A 13,326-nucleotide genomic window follows, 5' to 3' on the forward strand; every position below is an offset into this window, starting at 1 on the left:
TTAAAAGAAATAAACATTTGAAATATATCAGTCTGTGTGTAATGAATGAATATAATATACAAGTTTCACTTATTGAATGGAATTAGTGAAATAAATCAACTTTTTGATGATATTCTAATTATATGACCAGCACCTATATCAGCCTAATATTGTCCTATCCTAACATACCATACATCAATGGAAAGATTATTTATTCAGCTTTCAGATTTCAATTTAAAAAAATTGACCCTTGTGACAAGTTTTGTGGTCCAGGTATACATATGTGAGAGACTGGGCCTGTCCCAATACCCACACTTGCGGTCTTTGCACTTGACCATTTGTCTACTTCATATTTCTCATATTTGGTCAAAGTGAAGACCGCAGTGTGTGTAGAAATTTTGATTATCTAATGGGTCACACTTACAACATGGTGTTGTAAGAATTTAAAGTAAACTCATCTCTGCACCAATAAAATGTGCAACACTTTACGTTTTACACAAATTATTCGTAATATTTAATTAAATTACCTTGCACTGCATAGTTTTCCTTGACATCTAGTGATTTTGGGTGCGTAAGTTCCTGAACATGATGCATGATGGGATACGTGTATACCTTCATTTACCGCTCTGAAGCTGTATCGGAGATAGTGTGGATTTAGTGTGTGTTAAGAGAAAACATTTGGAAAACAGTTATAAAAGTAAAGAATATTTTCTTTTGTTATAACAAATTAAGCTAATAATATCTGACTACTGTGTTCAGATTAGATCAGTGGAACATTAAATGAATTTGATGTTTTTCTTAGTGTAACTTTGAACAGACGTACTGACATACTCTTGAACATTTGCATAGTCAGTCAATATCAATCGCCTTTGCATTCAAGGAAGCAAGATTAATATTTGAACTACATTTTCCTAAACTAAATCTAGTGCAAAAACTGAATAGTGGAAGAGTCTCCAGTACAATAACATTTGACCTCTTTTCTGTTACCAAAATACATTTGGCCTTTATTTTGTTCTGATCTGTTGTGACATAAAAAGTATGATTCCACTGATCACATGAGGAAAAAGATGAATGACAGGAAGCAACAGAGATTTGAAATTATTATTTAATCATCATCATTATCACACACTGACATTAAACCTCCACATATTCATCCTCACTTGCATCCGGATATCTCAGTTTGAAGTCCAAGAAAGAAATGAGAGGTTTCCATTCACCCTTTGGCTTTTCTGAATAAAGCCCCATCAGTCTGAGAGGGAGATGAAACAGAGACAATAACTCATAGATCAGTGATTCTCCACTGCTGGATCACAAGTCTAAAAACATGCTCAATGTAATTAATATAATGTAACTAACTGTGTAAAGGATAGGAAGATCAGTAGGCTCATTCATTTAAAATCATTGATTGGCTGTTCCTAAGGAGAATTTCTCAGAATGCCTGTATCGTCCTGACAGGGTTTGGGTAATTAATAAATGATTTTAACTCCTTAAAGCTGGTTAACCCCCCACCTTAAGAAGTTGAGAGCTGGGTCCTTTTTCAAGCTCCTCAAGATCTTCTCCAGCAGTTGCACACAGGCATCAATAGCAATATCTGCAGCTTGATTATGGAGTGAACCATGACTGGAATCACTGTAATCCTTATTTATACCCTCTGGGTAATCAGGAAAACCTCCATGGCTGCACTTTCCTGTCAAAATGAAAGGCAGGTATGGTGGTTTTATTTCTACACACACTAGAGAGGCACACCTAATGAAGCTGGTTACCCAAGTGAGCAGAGCTGGAATCTTAACAACAACCCAAATTTGGGTCATTTTAGTGTGACTCAGCGCTGGGTTGGGTTAGGCCTTAATGAAGTGACATGTGACATGTGGCCAAGTATGGTGACCCATACTCGGAATTTGTGCTCTGCATTTAACCCACCCAAGTGAACACACACACCGTGAACACACACCCGGAGCAGTGGGCAGCCATTGCTGCGGCGCCCGGGGAGCAGCCCGGGGAGCAGCCCGGGGAGCAGTTGGGGGTACGGTGCCTTGCTCAAGGGTCTCACCTCAGTCGTGGTATTGAGGGTGGGGAGAGCGCTGGACATTCACTCCCCTCACCGACAATCCCTGCCGGACCTGAGACTCGAACCCATGACCTTTGGGGTACAAGTCCGACTCTCTATCCATTAGGCCATGACTGCCCCCTACCCCCTAATGTTTGACTGTAGTTCAAACAGTAAATGTCACTTGATTCTGTCCATCTGTAATCTGTATAAAAATATCTTACCTTTTGGTCTGGATCTTCTAGCGTATCCTGATGTCAGAAACCTTTCCTTAATAATGCTTTCCTTAATATTTTCAGAGTTTGAATCAGAAGAGTTATCACATGTCTCCATTTCCTTTTCTGGAAGAAAGATGCAAATGTTTTATTGCTTTACATGTTTCATAAGTACAACACACACACACACACACACACACACACACACACAAAAAAAAAAAACACACTTACTAGCAGGGTTGGGTATATTTTCTTCTGGATCAATCAGAGCAGTACAGGGTTTGGTGTAATTCAGCTCAATCCAGTTACTGTGACTGTAGAAATCCTTTTTACCAAAATTACACACGTGAATTAGGAGATTCAGACTTACTTCATATGATCGCTTGAGTGTAAATTAATCTGCATTTCTGCAGTTTAACTGAAATCTGATATGATCTCATCACCAATTAATGTTTCAATCACATTTTCATGATTCTCATTCACAGCAATGACACATCTTCAGCTCACCTGTAAAGTATGGAAGATTTTTCCAAGCACCTTTCTTGCATCATAAAATTTCTCTTCTTCAATGTAACCTGTGATAGCCTTTATTCCACTGGTTATGGATTCTTTTCCCTCTTGAAATTTCTCATTGTCAAAATGTTCTTCCGGATGCTGACCGGGAATATTTGCTATATCTCTCATCACATTGTAAAATGAGATCATTCTTATGCACGTTTCAAAGTTACTTGCAAAGTCTTTTCGATTGCAGGCCTCTGCCAGAGTCTTTGAGTCCAGTGGTTCTGGCTGTTCAACAACATCAAACAAACAAACAAACAAACAAACAAAACAATCTTACTATAATGAATGTTCATATCATTCACTGCCAACTCAAAGCAAGAAATCCAATGCATCTGTATTTCTCTTTTGAAGTTTTTAAACTTTAAATGGCACTGCTGCAAGTTTGGAAGCACTTCAATGAAAATGATGTTAGTCATTAATAAGAAACATTTGACAACTGAATGCTATGCAATAAACCCTCTGAACATACATTATGATTAAACTATAGGAATAATGTGTGGTTTGAATGGAAAAAGATAAAGTACAGTTTAACTTAAAGAGAATATTAATATTTGTGTTACAATATAACACTGAACAGAATGCTCTGTTAGTGTCCTGTTTTGTTTGCATCTTACATTTCTGATGTGAAGGGGCGATTTTAAATCACTTCACTATATTTAAACTTATGTTTTGTCCTGCACTAACTTCTATGAAAAACCAAAGTCCCTTTAAGGCAAGTCATGTCACTCGGCGGCCATCTTTGAAAGCTATTTCAGTGATGCACGTACAGCTTCAATCTCTTTGAATGGGTAAACATCAAAATCTCCAAAACTGTTCGCCAAGCTTATGATTAAATTTCATATTTGAAACCACCAATGAAATCTGACAACAACTGTCTCATGAACGTTGTTTCTAAAGCCTCAAATCATGACAGAAAACTGAATTTTCCAGGCTGGAGCAGCCAGTGCGCATTTGCAGTTATAAGCGAGTGTCTCAGAATGACAAAGCAACTAAAAAACTTCTAACGGCAGCTGCAGTGACGCGATGACTTTTAAAAAAAATAGGTGATTGGCTCTTTTATTTAGAAGGCAGGACTTATTCCATAATATTGCACTGTCTTCCATTTATTCATGAGTGCACCATCTTTGTATATCTAGTTATTGGGAATTTTTTTTTTTTTTTTTTTTTTTTTGATAATTATCAAAATATTTCAAATCAAACATGTCGGGTTTCTTGGGAATCTTTTCTTAAATACAGTAAAGGTGACCAGGAGTACATTACATAAATATAATTATAATAATGATGCTATTTAAGAAAAAAAAAAAAAAAAAAAAAACAGTTTGAACATCATGATGGAAGATGATGTGTATTTTACTTTAAAAACAGAATGTATGGCACCAATATCATTCATCATTGTTAAAATGTCACACTTTTGACTCTGTTATACAACACAGCATATTTTTGTACAAAATATAATATATTCATACTGTTTTGAAGTCTTTGTCAACACTCTTGCAGACACTTTCAGTAGCATGTAGGATGGCCATTCTTGTGATGTCCTGATGATTTTTAGAGTTCAGCTTTTGCAGAATATGAAAGGTCTGAGCACCAATCAGAAGACTCAACAGAAGAAATGTGCTCCTCATTCTCAGGTGATCATGAATATGAAGAACAATTCACAATATCACTGATCGACTTGAAATACAACAGATGCAGGGCATTTTTTTAAAGCAAAATAAATTATTATCAGTAGAAGAACTTTAATCCATTAATTTATATTTTTCATTGTTGGTGCTCCTTACACATTGTAAAAAGTTGTACATAAAACGGAGATTATTCGACAACATTTTACAAGAAATTACTATCTGTTTTTCTACTTAAAAAAAAAGGTGTGTTCTTTGCAATTACTCGTTAATTCTACTAGCAATTTCTGAGTGAAAGCGGTTTCTACTTCTTTTTTTTTTTCAGTGCAGGATAATGTGAAATTGCAGAGAGTCTTTTAAGTGTATTGATGCTTACCTCAGCACAACATCCTCAACTTTCCCTTAAATCAGCACTGCTCTGTGTTTAAATGGGAACCACCAGCAGAGAGTTAAAAATAAAACTGAAGCATTGTTAATTAGATAATTAAGTGATTAATCAGGTGATGATTGTTTGATTATTGAAGACACCTGATGGTAACAATCACAATCACTGAAGAGGAACACAAGAACTGACTTCCAGACACAGCCTTAGATGAAATCAACTGAAAATGCTTGGCCAGGTTTCACAAGGTTTAGCCTAAGATTAGGTCTTAGTTCAATTAGGATATTTAAGCTTTTATAAATGTGCTTTAGAAATTTTTTTTACTGGTGTACATCTTGAGACAAAACAATAGCACTGACATATTTTAAGATATCTGAGTACAAGTTGCTTTCAGTTAAAACAGATGAAACGTGCATTAGTCTGAGACTAGCTTAAGCCTTGTCTGAAACTGGGGGCAAATCTCTGAAGATCTCAGCAGAGGATTAAACAGTTCACAAACAGCATTATGAGCTTCTCTCATTACTAACCAGATTGTCTTTATTTCTGACAGTGTTTCATTTATTTGGGCAGTTTGACTATTGAATTTTTATGTCAGTTTGTGGTCTTTAACAGTGTTTACCAAAGCACATCATTTATTGCAAAGGAAGCCAGAAACAAAGATGATCAGATGATATAGTTTTCAGCATCATAAAGTAGAATAATTCACTACTCTCATCACTGACTAAAAGTGGTTATTCTTTATTAATAGATTATATTCACCAATACTTTCTTGCCAAAGATCAGACATTCTAAATTTAGATTTGTTAATACATTTTGGGGAAAAAGTTTTAGAGACACAAAAATAAAATTTTGTTTGAGTTCAGTGAACTTCAGTCTCAAAGTTGACTGAATTAAGTACTTAACTTGCAAAACAGAGTTACCAATACTCAGGTTTTCTAAGAAACCAAATCCCTCTACTAAGTGGAAGTTTAATGAACTCAAAAAATAATGGGCCACTTGATAATTTTGATGCAATGGGTTTACTCAGTTTACTTGCATAGAAATTTAAGTTTACAAAACCTAAACATTTAAGGCAACTAGCTTCGAGATGAGTTGGGGTTAATGTTCATCCAACTTTAATTAAGTTCAGCAAAGAAGTGTTAATCCAGTATGAGTGAATGAATTTATTAAATGCCATTCAGTAGAATTACAACACTGGTCCTCTAAATCCACTCATTTCATTCAAAACATCTCAAACAAAACAATAACAAAACAAACAAAAATAAAAAAAAATAAGTCCATGTAAAAAAAGTACAACATTCAAGTCCAAAATAATGTGCAATAAGTGAAGTCAAAAATTGCCCTAAGCTGTCCTCCATATTTAAATGGGTTGTGCATTTAAATGTATTTATTAAACCATAAATATTTTTCAAATACTTTGTGTATCTAAAGTTTAACTGAATTAATTCAAACATCACGTTAACTGAGCAGATCACAGACATCACTGTTAGTCAGTTACTGACTTTTAAATAAAGCAACATGCAGCATATTATCAATGTTTTTTGTTCTTCTCCTGGACTTAAACACAAACTCTTCAGCTCAAGCATGACATCTTGTGGCTTCACTTTGCTCCTAGTTTATATTGTGATTTTCTCATGTCATTTCTCTTCAAGGCATCCAGATCTCTTAGTGATTTGACTTTACAATCTGCATCTATGTCACTTTACACTCAGAATCTAGTTATTGATCTTAATGGTTTCAGTCCTTGTCATTGACTTGGTCATTTCAGTGCACTTGTGCATTTATTTCCATGCAATTTCTTTTTGTGACAAGCTTACATATTTCTCTGTATGCAGGACGTTCATTTCGTTCATGTACACGTCTTGGGTATTCTGTTAGTGACTTATCTTTTTTTGGTTACAAACAGTCTTTCTCCCTTTTCACATCGCCTACATGCTTCACTGATTCAACATCATCATTATCTTGCTTGTACCGCTAATGAATTAGACTTTCTGTTGGATACTTTTTCACATTTACTCGTAGTTATTGACATTATAACTATTGCTTCTGATTGAGTAATTATAAGTTCTTGTACTTTTACTTGAGTACAGTTTTTGTTTAGTCACCTCTGCTCGCGTTGAAAATCAGCACGATAATCAGTGTTTATTACTGGAGCAATAACTTCAGCATGTGAAGAAATCAATTTGACAAAGATTTGTTCATGATTGATCCTGGTGAAACTCGAGTTTCAAACACACTCAACAACAAATTAAGTGCAATAAATGTTTTTTGAGTCTTTTTATTATCAATATTTGTTTGTATCAAGGTTTTGTAGCATTAAACTTCATAGTTTCAACATTAGTTAGTTTTGAATGCATTTTGTTAAAAATTAATCTGAAGAAATCATAATGTTTCTGTCTGACCTTTAAACAGAAACTTCACCCTCTTACAACACTCACCAGGAAGAGACTGACTTATTTCTCCTGTCATACTGACTCTCTTCTCTTTCAACAAAAGCAAACAAAAAAAAAAAAAAAAAAAAAAAAAAAGGGGGGGGGGGGGGGAATCAGCGGTCAAAGAAGGAAGATAAACACTTTCAATGAGGATTTTTGCAAAGTTTGTTTCTGATCAGACAGTAGATCTCTGTGATTCTTGTGGTTATTCATTTTTGAAACCTTGATTCAGAAAGTGAAAGAGTTTAGATTTCTGGAGGTCAAACAGTGAAAATGGCTTCACTATCTGAAGATGATTTTTCTTGTCCTGTGTGTCATGAAATCTTCAATGATCCTGTTGTTTTATAGTCACAGTGTCTGTAAAGAGTGTCTTCAGCAGTTCTGGAGAAGGAAAGGAAACTCAGGAGTGTCCTGTCTGCAGGAGATTGTCAAGACACGAGCCTCCATGTAATCTTGTGTTAAAAAACTTGTGTGAGTCGTTCCTGAAGGAGAGAAATGAGAGGCGTTCATCAGGATCTGAGGAGCTCTGCAGTTTACACAGTGAGAAACTCAAACTCTTCTGTCTGGAGGACAAACAGCCTGTGTGTTTAGTGTGCTTTACTTCACAGAAACACGTCAATCACACATTCAGACCCATCAGTGAAGCTGTTTCATCATATAAGGTAAGACTGATTTACAGATGAAGATAAACACTTGATTAACCTTATGTATAACATATGAGATCATATTACAGAAATATCTGGTGTCTCATAGATTTTCTCTTTAAATTGCAGGAGAAGCTCAATACAGCACTGAAGTCCTTACAAGAGAAACTGAAACACAATGAAAACATTAAAGGAGAGTTTGAGAAAACAGTTCAACACATCAAGGTGAGGATTGATTCTACTGACATATTTACTAGTTTGATTAGAACAGCTGAATTGATTTGTCTGACATAATTTATGTTCCTTTATTGAGAAACACACACTGTGATTTCAGTCTCAAGCTCAGCACACAGAGCGTCAGATTAAACAGAGGTTTGAGAAGCTTCATCAGTTTCTCAGAGATGAAGAAGAAGCTACAATCACTGCACTGAGGGAGGAAGAGGAGAAGAAGAAGCAGATGATGAAGGAGAAGCTGGAAGAGATAAACAGACACATCTCAGCTCTTTCACACACAATTAAAGACATGGAGGAGATGATGAAAGACAATGACGTCTGCTTTCTGAAGGTCTGATTTCACATCATTGATTGATTGATGATTGATTGAGTTCTTGATGATAAATGGTGTGTTTGTTCTGCAGGAGTTTCCAGTCTCAATGGAAAGGTGAGTGATCTGCTGGTGTCTCTGGTCTCTCTGGTTCTGATCCAAAGCCACTGCAGTTCTGACTCCTGAATGTTCTTCCAGAGTCCAGATCTCACAGCCGGATCCACAGATGGCTTCTGGAGCTTTGATTCATGTGTCACGTTACTTGGGCAACCTGCAGTTCAGAGTCTGCGAGAAGATGCAGGACATCGTCCAAAACAGTGAGTCTGGAAAAGATCTGTGCTCTTAAACACACACATAGGCTACTTTATAGTAAATGTCATTTTTAACCCTTTGAGCGGTACAGTCCCACATATGGGATTTTTATTTCTGTGCCCCTGGGCGTAGGGTCCCACATATGGGATTTCGAACGTTCAGTGACATCACATAACTGCCAGATTCAAACTGTGCTTTCGCGCCCTGGGTGCGAGACGGACGCGCGCAGCTCTTGTCATATATCACAACTATGCAGTGTTTTCAGCCACATAACGTTTCTTTTAAGGTTTCAGACATTTAAATACGCATAAGCACCATTAAAACAATATATTTAGAGTTTATAAAATACACACTGATGTCAGACATCAGTGGAAGGAGCAATAACAATCCATTCAAATACAATTTGCCGACATTTATTCATATCAGACACACATATGGGCCTAAGTAACTATAAAGTTTACTCTATTATTCTTCCAGTTCACCAGCCACTTACTTGCTTATATTTCGGGAGAAACGGATGAATTCACCTGCTGTAAATCCGACTGACAGGACTCTGTGAACTGCCGGGCAAACTAAGATGGCGGCGCCCATCTCGCATTATAGATCAAGATAAAGATCATTTATAAAGGCTTTTAAAGACAAAACACACTCACTTACACATATTTGAGGATCGGAATATCAGATAGTTGATAACATGGAAAGCAAGTTTGTGAATATTTTAAATAAACAAGGAAAAACAAAATAATAGCTATCCATCTGTCATACAGTGTTATCGTGGCTGCGTTCAGCGCTCGTGACAACAAGACGCGTCGCTATGGAAACATTAAAGGCAAACGTTCTAAAATAACGGTCGCCTTAAAAAAACTCACTCGGGGGACAGTTAGAATATTTTAAACTCACGCTCGAAAGGGTTAATATATGAAAAGACTAAATTCCCTATGTATTATTAAATATAATGTAATATATTGAGATCATTTAAACCATTTAATATATTGCTCATAAATATATGGAAATATGTTTTCTTTTTATAATGAGAACAATAATTAAGATGATGTTATTGGTATATTAGAGAACATATTCAATTTTTAAGAACTGCAGAAACATTCAAAATGTTTTTTTCTTCAGAGGATTTTCATGAATCCTGAATGATTTTTAAGGGTTTCCAGAAGAAGAGCTGCTTCATGAATGTTGATGTTTCCATGTTTCAGAAACACAATGATGAGGGTTTGTTCAGATAATGATGTTTACCAGAAGAACTGCTTCAGTTACTCACAACACACACATTTATTACATCTTATAATATTAACATGATTGAAATTATTCATTACTGAGTCAAACACATCAGACAGTAACAAAGTATTTAAAGAGATTTCAGTTTAATGAAGATGATCAGATGAAGATGAACAGAATCTTTACAGATACACTTTTTCATCTCAACAGCTCTGATTGTTTGATTGTGATTTAAACTTTTTCCAAAATATCAGTTTCTCTTGATGAGACACAAATGTTTGAATCATTTAATGTTTGTATCTGATGCCATTAAACACTGATAATAAAAATGAGTGTGTGACTAAAAACACTGACAGTGATCAGAGGAAAATGTCTGATGTGTTTGATCAACAGTGTCATAATTCATAATAATCTGTGTACGGTTCTTGATCATTATATGAACATCAGAATAAAATCAGCTGTTGATTGTATTTCATCAGCTCCTGTGATCCTGGATCCAAACACTGCGAATCCATCTCTCATCCTGTCTGATGATCTGACCAGTGTGACATGGAACTCGAAAACTCAACCTCTTCCTGATAATCCAGAAAGATTTGATGAGAATTGGTGTGTTTTGGGTTCAGAGGGTTTTAACTCAGGAACACACTGCTGGGATGTGGAGGTTAAAGAGAGTATATCCTGGAGTCTTGGAGTAACTACAGCATCAAACGAGAGGAAGGGACTTGATTTCTTTAACACTGATGTCTGGAGTGTGCAATTTGATCAATATGGACTGTATGAACGGTCTGGTTTTCATGTTGAACAGAAGCTTGATCGTGTGAGAGTTGATCTGGACTATTACAGAGGAACAGTGTCATTCTCTGATCCTGTAACTAACACACATCTACACACATTCACAACCACCTTCACTGACACACTCTTTCCATTCTTCTGTTGTTCTGACTCTCTGAGGATCTTACCGGTCAGTAGTCAGTAATTGTTACTCCTGTAGGTCTGAATCTGCTTTCATCTTTTACACACAAATGCAGCATCTCATTTGGGAGGCTGCATCTTCCGGAGGTCGCATTAAAAGGCCACATGCGTCATCAATTATGCCTTATTTAGGAATATGAGCCATAAAAAAATGACTGTTATTCCTCTTGAGGTGTAAATACTGTAATTTCTTTCTTATTTTGCAATTTAATGGTTACTTTTCTTAAAAACATCTCAAATGTGACCTCCAGAGGATGAAGCCTGGCAAATGATAGTTATCGTGTTTTGAAATATATGAATGTGTAAAACATCTCAGAAATGCTCTTAAACTGTTAGTTTCTGGTATTTAATCCATATCACAGGAGTAAGAGTATTGTTGTTCTGAGTATCAGTACGATTGAGTATGATTGGGCCACAGCTGATCACATGACTATCACATGATATCCAACACTACAGCTACACTCACATAGACATTTTAATACATCTTTCTTCAGATAGTTCAGTAAACAGTTAATTTTCATTTTTCTATGGCACTTTAGACCAATTAGAAAATTGTAAGACTTTTTTAGTACATTTGACCTGATTGTTTTAGTGAAGTGTTATGATTTTCACATATTATTAAATATAATTCTAATTAATATAATTAAATTAAAAATTAAATATAATTTTTCTTCACACAAAAATTTAATTTTTATGAATAATTGTATTATTTCAGTTATAGTGATTAAATCATATTTTTATTGTTGAAATAAATTAATGTAAAAGGCTTTCGTTAATCCACAAAAATGTTAATTAAATTTAAAAACTTAGTTTAGAACTAATTGATTACAGCTGGTAATAAATCACGGGTAGGATGTGTAAAACTTCTCAGAAATGTTCTTAAAGGGATAGTTCACCCAAAAAATTAAAATCCTGTCATCATTTACTCTCCCTCATGTTGATCCAAACCTGTATGAGTTTCTTTCTTCTGTTGAACACAAAAGAAGATATTTTGAAGAATGCTGGTAATCAAACAGTTTTTGATCCCCAAAGACTAACATAGTAAAAGTACTATAATAAAGAACAAAAAAGTGTCCAAATGTTTGCCTGTATATTTCACACATGAAGATCCTCTTGCAGTCAGTGATAGACAGTGTCAGTCATGTTGAGCTGGTGCGGCTCCTCTCCTCTCTCTGGGAAAAGGCTGGATGTGAGGAACAGATAGAGGAAAGAACAGGATGTCCGACGGAGAGCAGGGCGACGGGGGTGGGGAATTGTCCGGAAGGATCAGAGGGACGTTAAGCAAGCAGTCGCTTTGAGTGATAGGCGGCAGGAAGTGTGGGCGTCGGTCTCTCCTCTTTTGCCCCTCCCATTTACATACTGGCTCCGCCCTGATGCCACGCCCACCAGAGTCGTTCCAGTGTCGTTCTGTGGTTTGTTTCCTCTTCCTGTCTGTTATTTCTAAACTCTGTATCCACTGGCTGAGCTCTGATGCCTCGTCTCTGCCGTTTAGACTTTTATTTTTGTATTTTCTCATCTCCTTTGGCGCTTGTCCCCGCCAAACTTCTTCAAACAAGTACTCTTCCTTTTCAGTCCTAATTCCGGTGTCTCTGCGGCGGGTCCTTGCTGTAGCATTTAGCCGTCTGCCATTATGCCTGCTCTGAACGCAGACTCTTTCCAGTGGTTTATTTAAGGATATCTCATTGTTTTGAGGGTTTGAATGTATAATTTTGGGTAATGGCCTGTCTTGTGTCTGAATGCATTTGAGTCCATTTAAGGGTGCGTTTCGGTGAGGTCGACCTGTTAACGGGTCAGAACGATCAACAGACTGACCCGATGTGTTTCGGGTCGTGTTTAAGATTGAACGCAGGCGACGATGGGGTGGTAAACTAGCAGACAGACCCGTCAGACCCACCGTACGGAAGAGCGTAGCGGGCCGGAGGTTAACCATGTGACGCTTTCCCCCATCCTCACTAGTTTTGATGGTGATCCCGAAACCAGCAGACCTCCCTGGAGTTTCATCCATGCTGGAGGAAGAACAGAGATCAATGTTTTCAACTCCACAAAAGCCACTTTCACAGATTAAAATAAATAGGGGTTCTCCATCTAAAAATGCTGTGGTTTTTTTACCCAATTGATGGGTTAATCCTGTTGGGTCATTGTGTTACTTGTCTATGTTCAGTTTGGTTTAGTTTACTGTGTTCTGTCCCTGTTTTTCATGCCTGTGTTCCCTACTTAGTTTCCTTGGTTGTTAATTAGCTCCACACACCTGTTTCTGTTCAGTTGATCACCCTCTCAGTGTATTTAAGCCATCAGTCTTTGTTTCACTGTATGTGGTTGTTTGTTAGTTTGCTCCTGTGATCTCCTGTATGTTACTTTGTGAATGAATAAAGAAGTGTTTATCGGA

At 36.5% G+C, this 13,326-nt stretch overlaps 1 protein-coding gene and 1 pseudogene across 3 annotated transcripts; one reads left to right on the plus strand and one right to left on the minus strand.

Moving 5' to 3' along the window:
• Positions 1-877: 877 nt before the first annotated feature.
• On the minus strand, positions 878-5,020 carry LOC125270555 (von Willebrand factor A domain-containing protein 7). Of its 3 annotated transcripts, none has more exons than XM_048194267.1 (7): positions 4,801-5,015; positions 4,269-4,428; positions 2,749-3,027; positions 2,473-2,566; positions 2,251-2,367; positions 1,489-1,666; positions 889-1,228 (listed from the first exon to the last, which is right to left on the minus strand). In XM_048194267.1, exons 2-7 carry the CDS (start codon positions 4,425-4,427, stop codon positions 1,114-1,116), a joined length of 942 nt encoding a protein of 313 aa, XP_048050224.1. In that variant the 5' UTR covers position 4,428; positions 4,801-5,015; the 3' UTR covers positions 889-1,113. The 3 variants fall into 3 exon arrangements, with proteins under 3 accessions (XP_048050232.1, XP_048050224.1, XP_048050215.1); XM_048194258.1 differs by having other exon boundaries at positions 4,269-4,476; positions 4,801-5,014; XM_048194275.1 differs by lacking the exon at positions 4,269-4,428 and having other exon boundaries at positions 878-1,228; positions 4,801-5,020.
• Positions 5,021-5,617: 597 nt separating this feature from the next.
• LOC125270539 lies at positions 5,618-13,326 on the plus strand (annotated as a pseudogene).

The sequence above is a fragment of the Megalobrama amblycephala genome, linkage group LG1 (genome assembly GCF_018812025.1).
Source record: "Megalobrama amblycephala isolate DHTTF-2021 linkage group LG1, ASM1881202v1, whole genome shotgun sequence".
Classification (NCBI taxonomy): domain Eukaryota; kingdom Metazoa; phylum Chordata; class Actinopteri; order Cypriniformes; family Xenocyprididae; genus Megalobrama; species Megalobrama amblycephala.

Coding starts and splice junctions, on each gene's coding strand:
- LOC125270555 (XM_048194267.1), bottom strand. CDS start 4,427: ATGAGGAGCACATTTCTTCTGTTGAGTCTTCTGATTGGTGCTCAGACC. Junction 1,667..2,250: donor TAGAAGATCCAGACCAAAAG/GTAAGATATTTT, acceptor TCATTTTGACAG/GAAAGTGCAGCCATGGAGGT. Junction 1,229..1,488: donor CCAGCTCTCAACTTCTTAAG/GTGGGGGGTTAA, acceptor TCTCCCTCTCAG/ACTGATGGGGCTTTATTCAG.